Genomic DNA, 23,012 nt, shown 5'->3' with positions numbered 1-23,012 from the left:
CAGTTTTAATGGTTTCTCTATTATATGAAGCAAAGAAATTAGAAAATATTCACATATGAGAAGCTGGAAAAATCAGAAAGCTTGTTTTAATTATTGAAAAAAAAATATAAAAAATAATGTTGTTTCTTTTATCAGTTTTTATCAGTTTCACAGTTTTATTTCAAACAAATACTCCAATCATTACACATGTTTTGTGAAAATTTGCAGATTTAACATTCAAGGCATTTCACAGGCAGATAAGCTGAGTGAAGCATTTTTCAGAACAGACTGTGTCACTGTGTCACTTCAAAAGCTTCCACTTATCACCTCAAAATAAATTCAACTTAAGACACTTCTGGTCCAGAATCCAATTTAAATAATATCTCGATAAAATCATGCAATATTCAGTCAGTGTAATCCTCTTTTATGGGATGTCATTAACGCACCTGGCTCTCTTTATTAAATCCTAGCCGGTTTATTCTATCTGATTTTTCTCCATTTACACGCCATCTGTTCTCCACCGGTGTCTGTTCAGTGACCTTGTTGGAGTTCAATCTGCAGTATAATAATAACTTAGGGGACGATTTCTAACAATGAATAAAATAGAGATGTGTGTGTTTATCTTATTATGATTAAACTGCTGTAAAATCTCTCTTTTTACCCCCCTCCACTGTGTTTCTGAGCAGCTTATATCAAAAAGTAAAGGATGGATGTGAATGGAATTTTCTGGGCAGTCCTGGTGGAGGTTTACACTCTCTGAGTGCTTCCTCTAGTTTTTACTAGATTCTCCTAAAATCCACATTCCATTCCAAATGGTTACATACCATAATAAGTTATTTTCATGGTAATGTATTTTTTATTTTATGTTTTACAAGTTTTTGTGCTTATTTATGATGTAGGTTATGTTTTCCATTTCATTTTTTATGTAGTTTAACCTATAGTCGCCACGTATACGAGTTGAAAAGCAATAAATTGACACTAAAACAGAGGAAAATGTAAAATAAAATAAAATCAGGAATTAATAGCCATCCATTTAACATTGCATCTGGTGCTAGTTTTGTTTTTACTGCTTTGATTCCACCTTGTGTCTCGTGCCTGTGTGAAAGTTGTTATATAAACATCGTGTGTTTGCTCGCTGGTGTGCTCATTTTCCCATGGTGCTTCATGATTGCTTACTTATTTATTATGGAGCTGCACGATCCACAGTTGCTGTGTGGTGGTTTGAAAGACAAGTGTCCTTCAGAGTGTGTAAATTTTCAGTGTGGACACAAAGGTTTCGCAGAAATTGAAGGACAGAAATGGTGTGACAGTACGGGCAACTGCTGGATTAGGATGGTTTTCTTTTATATTGTGCTGAGTCCATAATATAGCCGCATATTTTCACTATTTCCTGTTTACTCAAGTCACATTTCTATGACACGAAACAAGTTGAGGGTCACTCAACTTGTGCCACTGAGTGTGTGTGATAGGAAGTAAATATCTGTGCAGAACTAAAGACGACAGCAACTTTTCTGAGTATATGCATGTGCCGTATATACTGCTCCACTACTTCTTATCACTCATATCTAATCAGCCAATCACATTGTAGCAAATCAAGTTCAATAATAAAGCATCAGAATGATGAGGAAATGTGGTGACAGTGGACGTGGCATGCTTAATGGTCGGATTATTTGTTGATCTGCTGAGATTTTTACGCAAAACCATCTCTTAAGTTTACAGGGAATAAAAAAAGAGAAAATATCCGGGGAAAGTAAATTATTTTTACTAATGTCCTGAGGAACAGGATCTCAACACAAAATCATCACTGAACAAAACCTGTCAAACCATGAAGAACATGAAGAACAACAGCAGAAGACCACACTTCTACCAAACAGTGAAGAATCATGTGTACCTAATAAAGTGGCCAGCAAGAGTATACTTAAACACTGGAGTGCTTAGCCAAGGAGATGATTATTATATATACACTCATAAAGCAACAGGCAGAATAAGAACAGCAGTAATGGACTGTCCTCATGAAGGTGGCCTGGATTGATTTTTTTTTTTTTTTTGGTGTCACACGAGGTCAGAGAGGAATATAAAATTAGAAAAGCTCAATATTTTTATGGTACGAGTGTGAAATATTCAGCACCACGGAGAGAGACGCCGTGACAATGACTGCATGAGAATGTTTCAGCACCACAGACAGTGCACAGTGAGGGAGGTTATCTCTATGCTGCCCTCTAGTGGCCAAAGGCAGAACCTTCATTATTCTTTTTTTTATTATTATTAGAGAGATATTTAAAGGAGTAGTATGTATATTTTTTGTTTAAAATAATAATTTGACTTAGCAGAAATTGAAAATAAAATAATTTCACTTTATATTTATATATATGTATTTTTTTTTTTTTACAAGTATACAATTACCTGATTGCATGATTTTTTTATTATTATTAACCCAGAATGAGCCTTTGAAATTATACAGACATTTTGGACCACCATGTTTTTACAGTGGACAAACTAAACCGCTTTTAAAGGTTTGATGTTAACTGAAGGCGACATAGAGTCAAAAACACACTCAGAAGTACGCACTGCACCTTTAAACCATGACAACAACAACAAAGACAGGTGAGCATTCCGATTCAGACTGATGTGAAATAACAGCCAAAACAGGAAGGAATAAGAATGTTTGAGTGGAGACGCTGGTGAAGAGTAGATAAGAGACAAAAAAAAAGAGAAATAGTGAGACAGACACAAATGGACAAAGCCGGGAGGGAGACACATGGGGGGTGGAGACAGTGTGTCTTGAGTGTCGAGAGGCGAGAGCCAAACACTGTGATGAAAGTGAGAGGGAAAGAGAGATGGTGTCATTCATCCAGTTATCAGTGAAAGGTCAAACGAGTCATTAGAGCCGAAAAGGGTATGTTGGAACTGACAGGGGCTGCACCGCAAACACACACACACACACACACACAGAGAGAGAGAGAGAGAGAGAGAGAGAGAGAGAGAGAGAGAGAGAGAGAGAGAGAGAGAGTCTGGTTTCTTCACTGGAAAATAGAATAATTGACATTATGGTGACTTGGTTTTTGTCCTCATAAGGAAGACAAGTCCTCATAAAGTGAAGTGATTTAAGTCCCCACAGCATGAGTAAGATCTGGAACACACACACACACTCATGCACGCACACACGCACACACACACACAGGAGGTTAATGTGAATCACATCGTGGTTACAGACAAAAGGAGCGCGGCGGAACATTTTAATTAAAGCTTGGTGGAGGTGTAAACATCTTACTAACTTCTCCTTCATTACTAAACAAAAACAAACAGAAATGTGATTTTCTCTGACTTTTGTTTTATGAGACAAAAGAGCAGGACAAATGTTGTCGTCTCTTTGACCTCATTGGTCACATCATGTCCTGTCATTGTAAATATTAATTGGGTCCTCATAAAAAAAAGAAAAGAAAGCACGGGAAGAGGGAAAGTAATGAATGAAACACACACACACACACACACACACACACACACACACACACACACGGGATCCAGCTGACAGCTGTTAGATAGTGTATTGACTTATCCTCGGTCTCCTAACGGCCTGCCACAACTCGTCAGAATAATGAAAGAAAGAGCTGGAAGGAGAGAGAGAGAGAGAGAGAGAGAGAGAGAGAGAGAGAGAGAGAGGGGAGAACCTTACATTTTAATCTATTTTATTCTCCTCCTACAGTCTCAGTGTTTTTATTGTGACTTTGAAATGTTTCCATGTTGGTTAATGTGGATAACGATGAACTGTGTTTGTAGTCGCAACTAAACACACGTTGTTTTGCTGTTTGTGTGTGTTTTTCGCTAACAATCCCATTGTTGTTTTGGCAGCGACGACACTGTACACATACACTTCTTAAAAGTTCTCTCTCCTGGTAACAAGGGCTGTAGCGGCTAATAATGTACCACACCATGAAATACCATAATAACAGCCAATCAGCCACGTCGACTTTCCTCTGAATTAAAAGATCATTTACAGAACTGACATCAGCTTCTACTGGAGAAAACCAAATATATAAATCAAGTAAGTATTAGGTTAATTTCCCATAGACTTCCACTCAAACTGATTTCTTCTTGGAACCAGCGGTGTTGCCCCCTGGTGGTGTCCTTAGGAGGACCAGGAGACCACATCCCCCTTCTATATACAGTCTATGATTGTAAACCTGTTGCCACAACAATCTCTGTATCTGGTGACTCACTGTGACAGCACAAGAGCTAAGTCCTCTGTGGGCTCTTCCTGAGGTTTCTCCCATTTTTCCTCACTTGATGTGAGGGTCTAAGGGTCTTCTTTTTTCTTTGTGATGTTGGGCTAGATAAAGTAAATTGACTTGACCTTTCTTAAAGTAAACATTAGCAGCACATTTTGGAACAAAATTTGACGTAGCTCGCTCCATAGAGGCCTGTGAACCAGCGCTATATATGCTGATGCTGATGGATGATGGACTCACTTATGACGAGGTGGATAAAGACTGTATCTCTCTACCTTTAACAAATGCAGCAGTTATTACATCATAAAAAATACTTGTCACACAGTGAAGGTGTGATGGGACAACACGAGTGGACACAGAGTCTCTGCATTGACGAACAAGCTGTGGATACATTTAAAGTGTCAAGAAAATAAAGAAAAATGATCATTATTCGTGATCACCCATGTAATATCAACAACCCCAGCTGCAAATGTCCTTTTCCTTGCCCGAGCCAGATTACGAGAGAGGGAAACTTGAAATGAAGCGGTGTTTGTTTACGTCAGAACGTGGGAGATGAGAAACACGCCGCTTGTTGTTGTTGTTTTTTTTTTAACAGTGAAATCGTTACTCGCAGCTGTGCCGTTGAAATCCCGGGCGTCGGCGGCGGCGGCGACAGAGCGAAATGAGCACGAGGCCAGTGTGTCGTCATTCATTGTGAAATGGTCACATTTAATGGTTGAAACCTGTCATTGTATATACATCTATAAAAAAGACCCCAGGTACAGGTTACGACATTCTACCGCTAATACATACATTATTATTATTATTATTATTATCATCATCATTAATATTATCATTATTATTATTAAATAATAAACTTTTTTGTTCAATGTTAAAGTTACATATCATAGTTTACAAAATAGGATCAAGGAGAATTAAGCCGTTATGAATGTCTGGAAAAAAGAAAAGGAAAAAAAAAAACTAAAGTCCTATATGTGTATTTATTATTTGTCCATAAAAATAAAAAATACAATTAAACACATCAATATTCCTTTTGAATAACATAATATTAACTGGTGATATTGGCTACTGAAATGTAAACTGCAAAAGAGATTATTTTATTTTTGTAAAGGCGTCAGAATTTTGGGGAAAGCAAACAGTGTGTGTGTGTGTGTGTGTGTGAGTGTGTTATTGTATTTTACAGCACAGAGCAGAATGGAAAAAACCAACAAAGCTCATATCGATGTTTTCAAATAGCAACTTTGCCGTTACAGAGTCAAAGAAAAAATAAAATACAAAGTGGCCGAAAGAATTATTCAGTCTCAAAATCCACTTAATTCTATTCTCTTTCTTTCTTTTTTTACAATCCAGGTCCTTGTCGTCCAGTCGCTGAAAGCACAATGTAAAGCTAACCGTCTACATAAGCCATAAGACTATACTGTTACCAAAACTTTCAAAAGTGTTAGTCCTTGTGTCGGGAGAAAAAGCGACTCGCTGCGTGGTTTTTTTCCCGCTCAGTCACTGGAGGCGAAACAGATTCAGAGTCTGATTGAGAGGGCGTTTTTGTGTTCGTGTGAATGGTCAAACAGGAGCTGCACGGGGTTTTCCTCACGTTCCGTCCCGGGTTTGATTCCAGTACCAATAATGGTGTTGTGCATGCACACACACACACACGCACGCGCGCACGCACGCACGCACGCACACATACACACAATTTTCCGACCCATAACGAAAGGCAGGCACAGGCTTCAGGAAGCTCAATGAATCGTTTGGGAACCATTTTGTCTGAAGTTGAGTCTTTGGCATGGTGATTTAGCTGTATGGGGGGGGGCTGCTATTGTAGCGACACACACACACACACACACACACTTTACGTGAGTGTGTGTGTGTGTGGTTACATGTAAGAGGACACTTTGAATTAAGACGCATCAATTGAGCAATAAAAAAAAGTTTTTCCCTCGTCTCAGGAGTTGATTTTCTTGCTCTGATGTTAAAAGATTCCCAAACCACTGTCTTCCAGTCTGCTGTGACTCGTCACAGCCACCAGGGGGTGATATAAGACTATTGGTATTGTTGTTGCTGCTGCTCCTGCTGCTGTTGTCGTTGATGAGGATGATGCCGCGGTCAGAAGTTCCTCTGAAGATCTTCTTTGTCACCATTTAATCCAAAAAAAAAAATAAAAAATGCTGAGTCACTTTATAATTGTCTGGGTTTTTGTGTGTTTGTGTGTGTGTGTGTGTGTGTGTGTCTAAGTAATCTCGGTGAGTAACTGTGTGATGGACAGATATGATTGGTGCACTGTATCCTCGAAACATGTGCAAAATAGAAAAAAGACCAGCCGTCGCCTCCTCTTCCTCCTTTTTCCTACTTCTCATTCTTCTTCCAGGACCTTTAAAGATGTTTAAATCTGCGGAATAAGAGAGAGAAGAAGAAGAAGAAGCTGTTTAGGTCATGCTTGTTTTACAGATTTCTGGCCAATGTTTTCATGTCAAACCTCCAATTTGATACTTAAGTGAGGAATTTGAAGGGGGACAAGTGCATGGATGATGGAAAACCACAAAATGGCCGCCGACATGCTAACAACTAGCCGCAGCTATTAAAACAAGCTGAAAAGGAGCATATCGCCACCTACAGGAGCAGTGACACACAGTTTTTTCAAGAAATTCGTGAAAAATGAGTGTTTGTACAGTGGGGAAAAGGGCAGTAGTTGAATTGAAAGGTGTAGCTGAGCTACAACTTTAAATAAAGACATGAATGCAGCCTTTGAAGACAGTAAGTGAACGCTAGTTAATGGTCTTGGACTGAATGTCCTTCCCTGTTTGTGCACCTTCACTGTTGGCAGAGCAGCCGTCTGTGACATTTAACACTTCCGTGTTTTGTGGTTCAGCATCTTCATCTCTGACAGAGCACATGCTATAACGTTAGCGTGATTTACGACGTAAAAAAAACCCTTTAAAGTTAATGCAATGGGACGCCGGCTCCACCTCGACATCCACAGTCGTGCATCGACTTGCAGATGCAGTTTACGAGTGAGGTTCAGGATCACTTCAAAGATGAGGAGGTGTCGGCTCATCACAAGGTGTGTGTGTGTGTGTGTGTGTGTGTACATGTTAGGGAGTAAGGAGAACATTTAGATTTAAACTTATCTTTGTGAGCTCATTCTGACCTTGTGTGACCTGGTTCTCACATCTTTAAAGGGCTTTTAAGACTTGTTTTTAGGGTTAGAATTGGGTTTTGGTGCGGGTTAGTTCAGGTGTGAGGGTTTGGCTTTTATTTGTGGTGGTTAAGGTTAGAGTAAGAGAACAGGAACTTTTCTCATTTACCCGTCGTGTTTCCACTGAAATTACCCAGGGAAAAAAAACTTTCACTCAACCTCCATATCCATTTTGCTTGGGGCCCCCAAATTCCTTCAAACGGCCCTGCATCAGAATTGGCCATAGATTTGACGCTAGTCACTTCCTTGACAAAGAGTCGCTAGAGGGGTCTGAATACTCGCTAAATATAGTGGCAGAAGTCGTTAAGTTGGCAACAGTGTTTGCCAAATGACAAGCTGGACAGAATGTGAGACAATATCACAACATTAAAAGCGTTATTTTCAGAATAAAAGCCCCCGTTTTGTAATAATCGATTTAGCTTTGTTTCTGTAATTGTTTGGGGCCATAATCGTAACTGAAACATAAGTTTCGATGAATTGCACAGGCCGCGTTCAGCGGGTCTTTGAGTCATAAGACATAAAAAGCACAGAGAGTATATCTGAAAAGCAGAACTGAACATGTGACACACTCCCTCGTACGTCATCAGGAAATCTATTTATCACTGAGAAAGCTGCACAAGAATGTGTGTGTGTGTTTGTGTGTGTCTCTCACCACATGACCAGCAGCAGCATTCCTAACAGCAAAGGGTAGAAGAAGGTGAGGAGCCTGGCAGCTCTGCCCACTGGAGGTCCAGCCTTCTGTGGTGCGTTGGACGATGGTATGGGAGACGTCTTAGTCTCTGGGAAAACACAATAAATAAACATAAATTAGCTCTTATAACTCTTCTAATATCCTGGTGCTCAACGGCCATCATTTGAAGAACGGACACTGAAAACGTGCTCAACTTCCTGGGAACAGAATCAATTCTAATCTGCAAGCGCAATCAATGTGGGACTTGTGAAGCTGGACACAAAAAATAAAATATATAAATCTCACTGATGCTGAAGCTGCAGGGAGATACTGAAATGAGAAGGAAGTTAAAAAAAGACAAAGCCTGAGGTAGAGGAGAATGGGGGCACATGCAGAGTGGAAGTTCATAAATTCCACATCGGAGACATTCTAATACCTACATTACAGGAATAGATGCATTTACACACCCATCATTTACATTTTATAGCACGTAAAGGTTTTAAATCATTATAAAAAATCCAAGGACACGAATAAATGAAAAGAGACTTTGAGTCAGTACAATAATCCACACACACACACACACAGAAATAGGCTATTTTTATGTCAATGCTTGAGTTTGGTTTTGTGTTGCATTACAAACAAAAACATCACAGTTAAACACTTTTATAATAAAAGGGCTTTTGCTGCAGCTGCAGGCAACACAACCAATATTAACTCACTCCTTTCTCTCTTTTCCAATGAATGTAGAAGGAAGTGGCCGTGTGTGTGTGTGTGTGTGTGTGTGTGTTACTGCCTGCAAGAAAAACATTATGGAAAATAAAAATGATGCAGAAATGATGTGATGGCAGTTATGGGATGTACGTTGATGTAACAAGCTTGTTGCGCGGGTGTGGGATGGGGGCGTGGATAAACAGCTGCATGTACATTTTTTTAAGGATGAATGTTTTTTTGTGATTAATGTGCACAGATTTTTCACCCAGTGACTAGATTATAATGTTATTTATTTATTTTTTGTTATTGATCCGTTCAACATGTGCCTCATCTTTTATTCAGAAAATATGGATACAGTAAAATATCGTGTGACGCTGTATTGATTCTTGGAAGCGCTATATGGAAACATCCTCCCACCACTAGTTGGCAGCAGGCTTTCGGGCATTTAACTCTCCATCAGTTCCTCTGAAACTGGACAAAGAAAGTTGTACATGATTCACACATATTAATCATTTTTTTTCCTTGAAGAGAAAAAGATTGAGATGTGATCGCATCGGCACATTCTTGGAAACAAAGTATCAGTAGATTATCTGACTGTCTTTGTCTTGGTATGTTGAATTTATGACATTTTATGGAGACTACATCCAGAAAACTAGAGCTTTAAAGGGACAGTAAAGAGTTTTTTGGCAGTGAATAAAGTGCAAATACAGTAGACAGTGACTGTGTGATGAGTGAATGAGAAACAGGATTGATGCATTGTTTCTACGTGATTCAAACGTGTTGTGACCATGGAGCATATATAAAGAATGGACATCATCTTCCACTTCTCCCGGGGATGCTAATGTAAAAGTAAAGATATAATAAAACAGCCACCAGGGGGCGACTCTGCAGGTTGGAATTAAAATGTCTATGGGGAAAATTTGAAAAATGAAGGTTATATATTATGGCACATATTGTCCAAAAGGATCGTGGTTACAGGTGACGTCCGGTTGGTGTCGCCCAAATCTCCATTCTGGAACATTTTCTTACCGTCCCTGTTCACTAATCTGCCACTCTAAACTCTAAACAGGAAGACACACTGATCACTATCTCTACTTCATACACGCCTACTTCAGTATGTAAGTGTCCTCCTATAGTATTGGAACAGTGAGGACAATTCCTTTATTGAACATGAGTCACATGTTGGTGGGTTCAAACTAAAGGTGCTGTCTTCTATGTTGTGTATCAGATCCAGATGTAAATACCTACAGGAGGGCAGTGTATCTGTATTGCTCTGTGACACACTCCCATTTATAAATAATAAGTTTCTCTCCACCTGATGAAGGACATAAGAGGTTCGGGGATGGACACAGTCCAGAGCGGCTGAAGCAGGAACGGCTGCGCACAACTTTTTAAAGCTCTGGATGAGCTGCTCTTTACTTCCTGGAATGTGGTTGCTAGGCAACGACCGACGATGGGATTTCTGTCTTGTTTTTTTTTTTTGTCTGACAGTCCAGCGTGTGAGCAGTTACGCTGAAGTGTGACGACGAGTCACTCCATGAACCGGGTAAAAGGGGGGAAAATGAGAGAAAGAGTAACTGTGTGATAACTAATTAGGCAAAGTAAGTGGAATCGATTCCTTTTTAGTCGAGCTGTTTGGAAACATTTTAAAAAGCAGGTGCTGACTGAATTTATTATCATCAGGCAAAAAGACATTCCCCTCGTTTCCCTGCTGATTTGAGTCTGTTTCATTTGAGCAGGTGCAAACTGAAGAGGTTTCCAATGGTCACATTTTTACCAAATTGTATTTTAACGTCTAAAAATACAAGCATTTCCTGTAACTTTTCCAACAGGCAGAGTAAAAAAAACAACAACAGACTCTCAGCTCTCAACTGAGGGAGGAAAAAAAACAAACAAACAAACAAAGAACCCCAGAAATTCTGTATCCATGAGTGGAAACAACAACAACAACAACAAGCTGCTGCTGCTCACTACACAGATGCAATCAGTGATTCAGCGAGTCACATCTGTAAATAAAGGGGAGGAAGGCCCAGAAACAACACAAGTGTGGCTTCTTAAGAAAAAAGTCGAAAGAGCGAGTGATCAACAGACAGAGAGACAGAGAGAGAAAAGGAGAGAGACCCAGAGGCAAAACAAGGACGAAAGAGAGAGAACAGAGAAGGAGGAGAAGCGGCAGCTGGATTGAGACGAGGCATGAGGAGAATCCCAATAACCTCCTGTTCTTACCCTGAGAACAAGGATAATACAGCGTGTACTGAACAAGTGCTTGTTTGTGTGTGTGTGTGTGTGTGTGTGTGTGTGTTGTTTGTGTACAAGGGAGACTGTTTAGCACGTGTTTTTCTAGACATGTGAGGGCTCATTCAGTGTTTGCTGTGATGACGAGCGCCGTGCAGTGCCGCACACGGCCTACGGGAGTCACTGTTGCACTGCAAGAGTTGTGAACGTTTTTTTCAGAGAGAGAGGAAGAGAGATTAAACCTTTCATTAAAAAAGCTTTCAGACTGTGTCGGTGCTGACAGTGACAGGACACATTTTGACAATATCATATTCATATACGCTAATCACATTATTAAAATATTGAAGGGTTTAAACGCCCAAAATCAGAAAAATTCTATGATTGGAAAAAACTACTGGTTTTCATCCATTTACACTGCAGCTTTTAGTCTTTTAGTCTTGTGTAATTCACACAGTCAACCTGGTAGACTTTTTTATTTTTACTACTTCTTTGCACTCTACTTGCTTTTTAACTTTGCATTTCACTATATTTAAGTAGCATAATGTTAGTTTATTATTTAGTTTATGTTTAGGCTATTTTAAAATTTCCCCTACTAAAAGTTAGGCCTTATTTGTTTGTTTGTTTACTTTCTGAGTAAACTACACTGCTGCTGTAAAGTGCTAGTGGATGTTTGAATTTCACTCTGGATCAATAAAGTATCTATCTATCTATCTATCTATCTATCTATCTATAGTACAGATTATTACTATTACAGTTATTATTACTGTTATTGGGAAAACTGTGCAACCTCCATCTGAAGGTAATAAATCCAACCATCCATAGTTTGTTAATTCATTCTTTCATTCATCTTTTACTGCTTTATCCTCCACATGAGGGTCGCGGGGGGCGCTGGTGTCAATCCCAGCTGACATAGGGGGAGCAAAGGCGGGGTCACGCCCTGGACAGGTCACCAGTCCATCACAGGGACAGATTGAGACAAACTCACACTGAGTTTTGGAGTGTCCATTTTGCCTAATCCCCAAATCTGGACTGTGGGAGGAAACCGGAGAACACGATGAACCCTTGTTCCAACCGGGTCACGAACGCGGGTCTTCTTGCTGTCCGGAGATGGTCTGGATCAGATGTAATCCACAACGGCAGGAGGATGTTGAGAGCATTCAGGTGATGGGTTGGTGCCGGGTTTGAACATGCAGGAGGCAGAGCACACCACACGCCCGCTCCCCGTCTGTGAAATATCCATGGCTGCGTTCACTCAAACATTATCTGGAAATTTCACTAAGGAGCTGAGGAGGAAACGTTCCCGGGAAAGTGTCCAAAGAAACGTCTGATTCCAAACATGTCGGGGACTTCAGTGCCTGTTTTTCAGCCGAGTGAAGTGACTTCCTGGTGCGAGGTTGCCAGGCACCCAGCGGACACTCCAGGAGATCACTGCTCCCCGAGGGCCAAGAAATAGTCTGCTCCACATGGCCCCAATAAAACCACTCTGATGTTTGCACAGATTAAACAAATACGAGTCATTTTCACAAACACAAAACACGATGTTTTGCAAATAACGTGTAACCTTGTAATTCTGTTACGCATATTATTGTGTTGTAGCGTCCACCCGCCTGATATCAATCTGCTGATGATGGTGCGGATAAAAAAAAACGACCAGAAAAGGAAAGAAAAGACCACAGAAAGTGTAAAATGACCATGTCACTGTCATTCTTTCAAAATAAACACTTTAATGCGGACGTTTCTTGCTTCGCTTCTTCAGTGTGGCCAGAGGGACGTGTACAATTCCGCGCTCACACTTGGAATGTACATATTTTTGTTCAGGGATCATCAGCGCGGTGAGAGATTATGATTTGACAAGCGAGTCATCTTTGAGCTCTGCTGCGCGAGGGGAGGAGGGGGGATGCCGACGAGATAATTCCCAGAGACAGTTGTTCTCTTTGTGTGTTTGTGTGTAGACAAAAAAAAAAAATCATGTAAAAATTTCCATTTGTCTAACCTATAAAAGCCCTCCACTGTGTAAGTCTTGTCAGTCCAACTCAAATTGTAGGAGAGAGAGAGAGAGACGTGAGCGTTTTTATAAAAATATGGCACCAATTTTCCCTGAGGCGGTGAGCAGGCTTTCAGACTGATGTGTGCTGATTTGTCTGGAGGCTGCCGCATCTTACAACTTAAGCTGCAATAAAAGTTCAAGGCTATCAAACGCTCATAGTGTGTACTCAATTTAATGATTAAACAAAAAAAAAAAGTTATTAGCAGAACTTAATTTCATACCTAACTGGTTCAGGAAATTTACTGTGTGACAGCCGTGGGCAAGAAGAACAATGTTTTTTTGTTTTTAAAAAACCGACATAAAAACACTGCAGTTTCTAATTGCGACAGCTCACGGGCTTCAAGGCTGATTAAAACTAAACAGCATTAAATACATACTCGTATATTTTTGCATGTAGTCACACTCTTAGTGAGCTGTTGTTAATGTGCTGCATCTTCGCTAGTTGTTGGGAGCGTCAATAACGTCACCGTCTTCATAAATTTAAGTTCATTCAGACTATTTTTGAGCCAAGCGTTGAGAAAAACATCTCATCACCATCTGGACAATCACAGTGAAGACATTCATGATCTTCAGAGGATTATTACCATTTTGAATTCCCCTGGGGTGATCAAAAATTTATGGACAATACGAATGTGTTGCACCATTTCTGTTAACTTTTTTGTTCCAATCATGCAGTGATTACCTCTTCCCCAGATTAATGGGGGAGCTCATTAGCATTTCAAATTTTCCAATTGTTTTTGAATAAATTTTTGGAGTTGAAATGCTACAAAGGTAGTTACTGTAATCAATGCATTTAATGCGATTAGATTTTCATTTGATTATTTAATACGAGAGACGAACTCCGCAGTCCTCCTTCACACCGCACCACCCGCACAATACCTGATAAATGGGCGCGCGACTCACGCTGTCATGGCATCCTCACGCGCGCACGTGACGGGATGACTCAAATTTGCTTGGGGGGAAACTTCACAGCAAAGAGCACAATTGAGCCCGGTGGGAAAACAAACGCACAGACTGCGGCTGCTGAAACGACTGCGTCGCAGCGGGCCGCCTCTCCTCTCGTCTCCTCCACCTCCTGTCCTCCTCTCAGCGGAGACTACTTCTCTCTGAGCACTTCCATGTCCGCTAATACAACCCGCGATGGTCAAAGCCTCGCCTGCCGCTTCACTGAGCCGCTGTGTGGGAAAACCACGGGCCGCTAGCGGCAGCTACAACCATGGACGCAGGACGGCCATGTTGCTACGAATGAAAAATGGGCATGTAGAGAGAGGACCCGCATCATCTGAGCCACACCGGCTTCAAGGCAGCCTCATCGACCGCCTGATGGGAAATTCAATGCCAGGCATCTCATAAAACCACCGCGGCACATTTTCTCACATAGTCTGATGGATGGCGTGATAGCAGATATACAACGACCACAAAATAGCTTAGCATTATACACTGACACATTCATTCACATACAAACGGTGTATAAATGTATGAAAAATATTTTTTTTTCTTTTTTTTGTGACTTCAAAAGCCTTGATCCAAAAAGCTTTTTTTTTTCCCACAACATTTTCAAAACTGTTTAAAACTGCAGCATGTAACCAATTTTGGAAATTATTCTGTCTCTGTTTGGTCCTGGACAGAAACAAAGTAACATTATTTGAATGCCACGTCCTTCATTTGAAAGCAGGCTATGTCAAGCAATACTATCAGACCTGACAGAGAGGGTTTGTGTATATACAGCGGCAACGCAGGGGGGCAAGAAACGTAAATCCCTTCAAACTGCCAAAACCCTTTTTATTCTCTCTTTGCAGCCATCTTGCTTTACTAGCACACTGTACCAGTCGTTGTCTGTCTTGACAAAACCACTTCCATTGTGCAGTGGGGGAATGTTGCTAGGCAACACAAGCTCTACACAACCGAAAAACAATATTTAGAATCACAGAGCATTGTCATCGGATTATAATATGATAGTGTTTGACCACTTGTAAGTACATGGTTAAATACACAGAGAATAGGAAACGCATTGTGACCACATTAAAATCGTACATGGAGTGCGTCTCCGATGAATCTCTGCTCCACCTCTCCACAACTACCTGAGCGAATATACACTGGTGACTCGAACAAAGCTAACACAAAAGTGCCAGTTTTACGCTTGTCAAAGACAACTTCTTCCCCTTCTTTGACAAGCAGAGGAGTCCATACAATAGTGACTTAAATCTTTGCAGAAGAAGAGGGGGAGGTAATGTCAGGGGAGATGATCATGATCGGATAGCAATCAGATCTTGATGTGGATACTAGAGACGCATGTGTAAATACCAGGTGTAAATGCGTGTGGTGAAGCGCTATTGGGTCACTATCTGATCACAGAAAATACATTTTAATGCCAGATGTAAAGGGGGCCAGAGAGTTAAGCTACATAGAAGTCTTGGAAAGATCTCCACTCAAGAGGAACAGTGGACTGATAGAGGGTGAGTGCCAAGGTGAATGCAAGTGCAGAAGCAAATATATATATATATATACATATATACAATATTTAAAAGTTATGCACTACAGTGTCAGTTTAAACCTTTGCAGTACTGATGTATGATGACTAAATTTTGACCAACATTGTTTAAAATGCATTGCTTTTACATGGAATCAAATGATACTTGAGTTTAACCAGACACCCTATTGCAGATATTAGTAGTAGTAGTAGGTGTTAGTAGTGAGATTTGTTCATGTGTACAGTCTTTCCCCGTATTCACTCGGTGGTGCACTTCCACTCTTAGATTAAGCACCACTGCTTAAATTTCACACAATTATGAACACCAATGTGCTACTAATGATTATCATTGATACTTTGCAAAAGTGCAAAACGTGCAAAGATACAATAATAAGATACATTATTAAGATATGATACTCATTAGACGATTTGACATTTCAACTTGAATTAATATCATAACATCCTCATGGACAGTGGCACAACAGATTCACTGCTTAACATATTTCAAGGGAAACACTGGTGTGTGAGTTAAACTGGTTAACGCAATGTGTCAAGTAAAAGACTGAAAACCAGACCTTTGTTTATCCTTTTCCTCTTCTCTCTCACTGTCCTTTCTTTTCCTTTGTGTCTCCTCTTGGGTTGAAGATTCAGTGAATGATTTCTGCATGTTTGAAAGGGTAGAAAATAAGAAAGATGATCTGTAAAATGTGCTATATGACAAATTGTAAAAATACACATGTTTCTCCCAAATGCTATACAATGTGGTAGCATTTCAACTTCAAAGCAGCTGACCTTGACATGATCACCAGCAGTTGCGTGAACATCATCTCCAGACCTCTGTCTTTTGCGAGGAGAGGCTTTTGGGATTTTTTCTCCTCCAATCTCTTTTATTATCCTGTGCTGTGGTGAGGAATCTCTTCCAGATTTTCCCGCCTAAAAAGTGACACAACAGAAGCACATTTGTAAATCAAAAAAAATTACAAAATCTGCTTTTATCTTACAATAATACAAACGAAACTACTGGAAACTAAAGCTTAAACTGTGAAAAGTTTGGCCAGTGAAAGTTTGTCAAACAGCGTAAAGAAAAGTGTAACCTTGAAAGTTTTTATGCAAATGAGATATTTATTTGTTTATTTTATGTCTGTGTGTATTAACAGTAATTTACACTGTTTGGGAAGAATGAGCACGTAACAGTGCATTAGCATGGCAGTATCACAGCACTATGAATGTTTTGACAAATCTACAACCGTTATGCTGAAATTAAACCCGTTTCCGTGTTAGTCCCTGTTACAGTATATTTTTTTCAAGACTAGCATTCCAGTGTGAAAACAAACCCAACCTGACTACTGGTGCCGACTGATGATTAAATTATCTACATTGTAATGAGTGATTTATTTGAGTGATTCATTTCTTTTGTTCCTACAAAGCAGCAATTAAAAAAAGCTGTGAAAGTATCAATGCACTCATTCCATAGAGAAATGCACACAACTCTTCAACTGTGACATTTAACAAGACGTGACAAGTGTTTTTCACTTGCACTTGATTCGGGTCCATTTTATAGATACGTTTTTATTTCTAAATAGCTGATATGATTTAGAGAAAAGCACCTGTATGTTCAGGGCAGAAAGAGGTTCTTTGTCAACCACTTACCCCTCTACCTCTGGAGATGGAGGATGTTTCTTCTTGAGAAGAAGCAGATGACCTTGAAGACCTAGATGATGAAGAGTCAGAGTCTGAGGAAGAGGAATCACTAGACGATGATCTTTGTCTTATCATTTTCTCTTCCTTCTTCACACTTCTGCCCTCCCGTTGTGTCACATCCAATGGGGTTAAAATACTCTTGCTTTCATCCACTTTTATTTTTTTGGTGGAATCCTTTACAGCATGCTCAGTCTTCACTGGATCTGCCTGCTCTTTGGAAGAGGTCATCTCCTCAGACTGGATTCCAGGTGATCCTGGTGATATTACAGCCTCCAGTTTTGTCTGCACCTGTGGCGCTTCCTGTTTAGCAGTGGGCTGGTGTCCTTTCTGCTGTTGTTCTCCAACACTGATGGGGGAGACTAAAGGCGAGGGTTGAGGCTGAGGGGTATCAGAGAAGCTACGAGGTCGCTTGATAACAATTGAGGAAGACTGGGGCTGAAGTGGCGAGTCTCTTAAGCGGAACTTCTTAAATGAAGACTGAGGAGACAGGGGAGTCGGTGATGTGGGTGCACCAGTCTCTGCTGCTTGTGTTTCAGTCCGGGACATTGGAGAATGGACATCTTCCTGCTCTCTTGCCTCAGCCGAAGATTTTCTAGCTGGTCCTGTGGAGAGGAGGGAAGTAGTGGGCAGGGGTGCGAGATCAATCTTGCAACCACGCTTGGCTGGAGGGAGGCAACTCTCCTTCTCCTTTTTAGCCACCAACTCAGGCTTGTGCTCCAATACAAGGGCCTTCTCCTGTTCCTCTTTCTGCATGGCTTTTTCTTTGATTAATCTTTCCCTCTCTTCTTCCAGGGCTCTCTCTTTCTCCTTCCTCTCCTTGTCTAAGGCTCTCTCCATTTCAAGTCTCTCCTGTTCTAAAGCTTTCTCCCTGTCTAGTCTTTCCCTCTCCTCCTTTTCAACTCTTTCTCTCTCAACCCTCTCCTTTTCCAGAGCCGCCACCCTCTCAACCCTCTCCTTTTCCAGAGCTGCCTCCCTCTCAACCCTCTCCTTTTCCAGAGCTGCCTCCATCTCTGCTCTCTCTTTTTCCTCCCTTTCAAGTTCCAAGGCCTTTTCCCTCTCTCTCCTCTCTTGGTCTAATCTTTCTCTTTCAACTCTTTCTTTTTCTTTCCTCTCCAGCCTCTCTTGCTCTATCGCTTTCTCCCTCTCCAGTCTCTCTTGCTCTAGGGCTCTCTCCTTCTCCAACCTTTCTTGTGCTAAGGCCTTTTCTCTTTCTAGTCTCTCTCGCTCTATGGCTTTCTCTCTCATAATTCTCTCCCGTTCTAACGCTTCTTCTTTCTCTAGTCTCTCTTGCTCCAAGGCTCTCTCCCTTTCTAGTTTCTCTTGCTCCAAGACTCTCTCCCTCTCTAGTCTCTCTTGCTCCAAGGCTCTCTCCCTTTCTAGTCTCTCTTGCTCAAGAGCTTTCTCCCTCTTTATTCTCTCTTCTTCTAAGGCTTTTTCCCTCTCCAACTTCTCCCTTTTCAGCCTCTCCTGTTCCAAAGCCAACTCTCTTTCCTTCCTTTCCTTCTCCTTTCTCTCAGCCTCTAAAGCTCTTTCCCTGTCCAACCTCTCTTGCTCAAGAGCCCGTTCTCTCTCCAAAGCCTTTGCTCGTTCTAGCTCCATTGCCTTTTCCCTCTCCTCTCTTTCTCTTTGCAAACGTTCTTGCTTCTCCCTCTCCTCTCTTTCTCTTTGCAAACGTTCTTGCTTCTCCCTCTCCTCGCTTTCTCTTTGCAAACGCTCTTGCTCCAAAGCCCTCTGTCTCTCCAGCTCTTTCTGTCTCTCCAGCTCCAGGGCCCTCTCTCGTGCTAAGGCTTGTTCTCGCTCCTCCCTCTCTTTTGCCAAAGCTAGTTCCCTCTCCTGCCTCTCTCGTTCAAGAGCTAGTTCCCTCTCCTGCCTCTCTCGTTCAAGAGCTAGTTCTCTCTCCTGTCTCTCTTGCTCAAGAGCTAGTTCCCTCTCCTGCTTTTCTCGCTCCCTCTGTAAGGCCTTTTCCTGTTCTTCTCTTTCTAAGGCCTGCTGATGCTCTAGCATCTCTTTCTCCAAAGCTCTCTGCTTTTCCTCACGTTCCAGTGCAAGAGCTCTTTCCCGCTCCAACTCTATTGCTCGTTCCTGGTCAAGTTTTCTCTGTTTCTCTTGCCTTTCCAGCTCAAATGCTGCTTCTCTAACTGCTTCAGACCCCTTCTCTCCCGTTACAGTGGACTTGAGTATTCTCACATGTACTTGACTATGGGCTGGATGTCCTCCTATGATAGTCTTGTATGTGCCTGGGTTCATAGGACTGGGCACATTGCCTGCAGTGTTGGTTGTGTGAGTGATGGCAGATACTAGACCCTCTAAAGGCCCTCTGGCAGGAAACGATGCACCTGAAGGTGAACCACTACCCTGCCTATCACCTTCCCCATCACCGCCATGCCAACCTGCACCAGAGAAAGCACCCTCCGATTCCATTTTACGTGCCAGTAAGGTCAGTGGGCCAGGTTTGCGCTCAGCTGGTCCACTCCTCTGTGGCTCTGGGCTGCTACTGCGGCTGCCACTGCTGGATGAACCAGAGCTGGAGGTACTGGATGAACGTCTACCTGGGGCTACATCTGGACTAGGGGGACTCTGTTTAGGGGTGTCAGGCAAGGGAAATGACAACTCTGGAGGTGGGGAAGGGGGGGGTGTAGGTTGGCGTAGCTGAGGCGACAAAAGGGAAGGGATGTGTTGCTGCTGGGGTTGACAGGATGCTCCAGACCTCTCTCTGGTTGTGGGTGCTCTGGCTGGCTCTCTGAGACTTCTCCTTCGAGCATTGCTATCCCAGTCATCGTCGTCAGCATCCTCCTCTCCATCCTCACTGTCCTCGTCGTCACTGTCAGCTGCAACTTCGCTGGATGTAGAACCTCGCTCTGGCCTGTGTTCACCACCAGACACACGCATGGCCACAGAGCCAGATGCAGGAGGACCAGACATGTCAGCTTCCTCATTCCTATTACCCTCTACCTCATTCCCTGCACCAGAGGGGCCTGGTGGCTTATGCTGCTCAGCCGATGCTGGTGTAACATCCTGCTAAAAAGAGAAAGGGAGCTCAGACTTATCCTGTCATTGCTCTTGTGTATACATATTTTTTTACCATGCAAATGATCTGACTTTTTGATTTTTTTCTTTCTTTTTACGAAATACATTTTGAGGACAAATACTCTCTTTACAAAAAGTCTGGAAACATGACAATTGTAACAGCAAAAAAATGTGTGATAGCTTACCTGTGCTTGAGGAGGACATGAGGTGCTATTGTTAACTTCTGCATGGGCCTCTTGGTCTGTTCATAAAAGAATAGATAACATGTCAAAAATGCTTTTGATAATGGCCTAATTACAGCTGTCGTTTGCAGCCGTTGTTTGACACTTACCATTTGTTTCAAATGCTTCGCGAGCTTCCCTCTCCAGACGCTGCCTCAGGAGCTCCTGTTGTTTAGCCAGATACTGCTTGATAAAGCTGTTCTGGCTCATTTCCTCACCAATCTTAAAAAAAACATTTATGAGAATTGCACAAATTTGCACTTTGTGTTTTTTGTGCAAAAGGCTCATTGCAGTTAAATAAAATTACGCCTTTGAAGTAAAAATAAAAGCATCTTGGATGAACTTACCTGAGAGTTTGGCTGCAATCCAATGTGAGCTGTGGAGGTCCTTTGCAGATTCTCCAACATGAGAGCCTAATATTTAGAAAAAAATTGGTATTTTCAAAATTGTTATGATTAGCAATTGCACTTCAGATTGTTCTGCAGTTTATAGTTATTCTCATCATGACAACATTTCAAAAGTACAGCAAGTTTCAATGAGCCTTGGTACACAATCAGCACAGTGGGACAAACCCCATGCAGCACCACTGCCTCTCTCTTAAGACATTTAGATTTCAGGAATTGTTCATTTAACTTCTGTACAGAAAATAATCTGTAACTTGTGAAGAAATAAAATAGGATGACATACATAAAACTAACATTGTAAAGGTCACACTGTTCACATAACATTAATGGTCAAGTAATTTAACAAACTGTGATGGACAGTAGCAAGGGCTGACAACAGCGAGGGTAGGATTCCAAGCACAACATGCTAGACGCAACTGAATTTGTTTCTCTTTCACAGTTTTGATGCAACACTTTCTTGCATTTATTTTGAAACTCACTGTTTCATTTCTACTCTGCAGCTTACATTACATCTTACACCATGTACAGTACAATTAGCATGTAGCATGCAAAATACCTTGATCGGAATGAGTATAAGAGACTAAATAGACATTGCCATAATGCTTCATACTTAATCGACATACATCAACCAGCACACCAACAGCTCACAAAAACCACTCACACTTCAGATTCATTATGGAACAATTAATTAAAATACAACACCTTGACTTTTTTTGGTGCCCACATTCGGAATAGAAACTCCACAATCAAATGTATAGCTTTTCAAATGAATATCAGTGTTCACATTTCACAAATGAGATGGACTTATTCAATATGTTTTAGGAAACATAAATGTCTGTATTCAAGGCGCAATTCAGCGTACAAAGTGCAACCTTACTGCGAATTTGAAAAAGAATAACTAGAAAAGTGCAATATTTTAAATTGTAGAGCAGATACGTGAGAGCATGTCGCTATGTAAACAAACTACTCCACAGAGAACTACGGCAGCTCGTGGGCATGAGACATTTGGCGCATAACTACTGCTAAATATGACGGAATTGTGCAACACTAGGGGGAAATCAAATTAAGTGTAATGTTATAAACCAAACATTCAATTTTAACTGGAAGTGTTTTCTATACACCGAATAACTAAGGCACATTTAGTGGAGTGTAATGGAGAAATGCACAGCTAACACAAGAATATACACAGCGACGAGGCAGTCGCTAAGGCCACCGTTTAACTCACAACGTTAGCCAGAAAAGCTAACGAGCTAGTAGGACAACATCCCCTTACAACACACTTTGTAATTAGCCACCAAGTTGTCTAAAGTTCACGTATAGCTATGGTTGGTAAACGTCTTTACAGAGAACACGCTGATCCACTATAGCCCAGTGCAATCTACGCATGTTTCAGTTTACCCGTGGTCTTCAACCTCGACAACTCTAAGCTGCTCGGCAGTGAAGATACTCAGTTGTCGGCCCAAAAGGAGAGCATCAGCCCGTCTCACAGTTAACATTAGCTGTCGGCACCGAGGGTCCCGTATTTGGCAGCGGAACTCACCCCCTTGAGTCTTTTGACGAGTGCATTCTTCTGACCGCTTTTAGAGAGTCCTCTCTCCTCTAAAGCAGCCTTTAAATCCGCTACTCGAAGGGACTGGAGCGGTCTCCCGTCCAGCGTTACGTCTTCGAGGTCCGCCATTTTCCCCTTCCTCTAGTCAATTCCCAGCTAGAGCGACGAGCAACGCCTTCCACCACACAGCGTCATCAACGACGATTTCCCCCAAAAAACAACAACCATCAAATGAACTTACGGTCGCTGAACTATTTAAACTACAGATACACAAGCTCTACTAGAGGATTAATTGTTTTTATATACTATAAACAACCTCCCTTTTTAATCGCTTTTAGCAGGGCAACAACGAACTATGCGTAAAATCTGCGCAAGCTTGATCGACAGGACACCGCTTGTTAACTGCGTACTCCTCTACTAAAGTTAGATGGCTTACTTTAAGCTGTGTTTTTGCTTTGACCTGATATATTTTCAAAACAAAAGTGTTTTATTTATTTATTGGTATATTTATTACAAAGTAGGCATATTTATATGTCGTGATTAACACTCCTTGCCAGTTGGTGGCGGTAATTCACTATT

General features: G+C 41.4%; 1 protein-coding gene and 1 long non-coding RNA gene across 4 annotated transcripts; both read right to left on the bottom strand.

Annotated features, from left to right (window-relative positions):
• Nucleotides 1-4,892: 4,892 nt before the first annotated feature.
• LOC122783814 lies at nt 4,893-8,835 on the bottom strand. Its single transcript, XR_006362095.1, has 2 exons — nt 8,051-8,835; nt 4,893-6,591 (listed from the first exon to the last, which is right to left on the bottom strand). It is a non-coding gene; the product is annotated as an uncharacterized LOC122783814 (long non-coding RNA).
• A 7,151-nt stretch (nt 8,836-15,986) lies between these two features.
• Nucleotides 15,987-22,781, bottom strand: acin1a (apoptotic chromatin condensation inducer 1a). Of its 3 annotated transcripts, XM_044032842.1 has the most exons (8): nt 22,425-22,781; nt 20,828-20,893; nt 20,591-20,702; nt 20,445-20,500; nt 17,182-20,250; nt 16,429-16,464; nt 16,324-16,398; nt 15,987-16,192 (listed from the first exon to the last, which is right to left on the bottom strand). In XM_044032842.1, exons 1-8 carry the CDS (start codon nt 22,560-22,562, stop codon nt 16,082-16,084), a joined length of 3,663 nt encoding a protein of 1,220 aa, XP_043888777.1. In that variant the 5' UTR covers nt 22,563-22,781; the 3' UTR covers nt 15,987-16,081. The 3 variants fall into 3 exon arrangements, with proteins under 3 accessions (XP_043888777.1, XP_043888761.1, XP_043888770.1); XM_044032826.1 differs by having other exon boundaries at nt 15,990-16,192; nt 16,324-16,464; nt 22,425-22,780; XM_044032835.1 differs by having other exon boundaries at nt 15,990-16,192; nt 16,324-16,464; nt 17,182-20,247; nt 22,425-22,780.
• Nucleotides 22,782-23,012: the final 231 nt, after the last annotated feature.

Source organism: Solea senegalensis, linkage group LG1 (genome assembly GCF_019176455.1).
Source record: "Solea senegalensis isolate Sse05_10M linkage group LG1, IFAPA_SoseM_1, whole genome shotgun sequence".
NCBI classification, from domain to species: Eukaryota; Metazoa; Chordata; class Actinopteri; order Pleuronectiformes; family Soleidae; genus Solea; species Solea senegalensis.
This window is presented reverse-complemented; position numbering and strand designations above follow the sequence as displayed.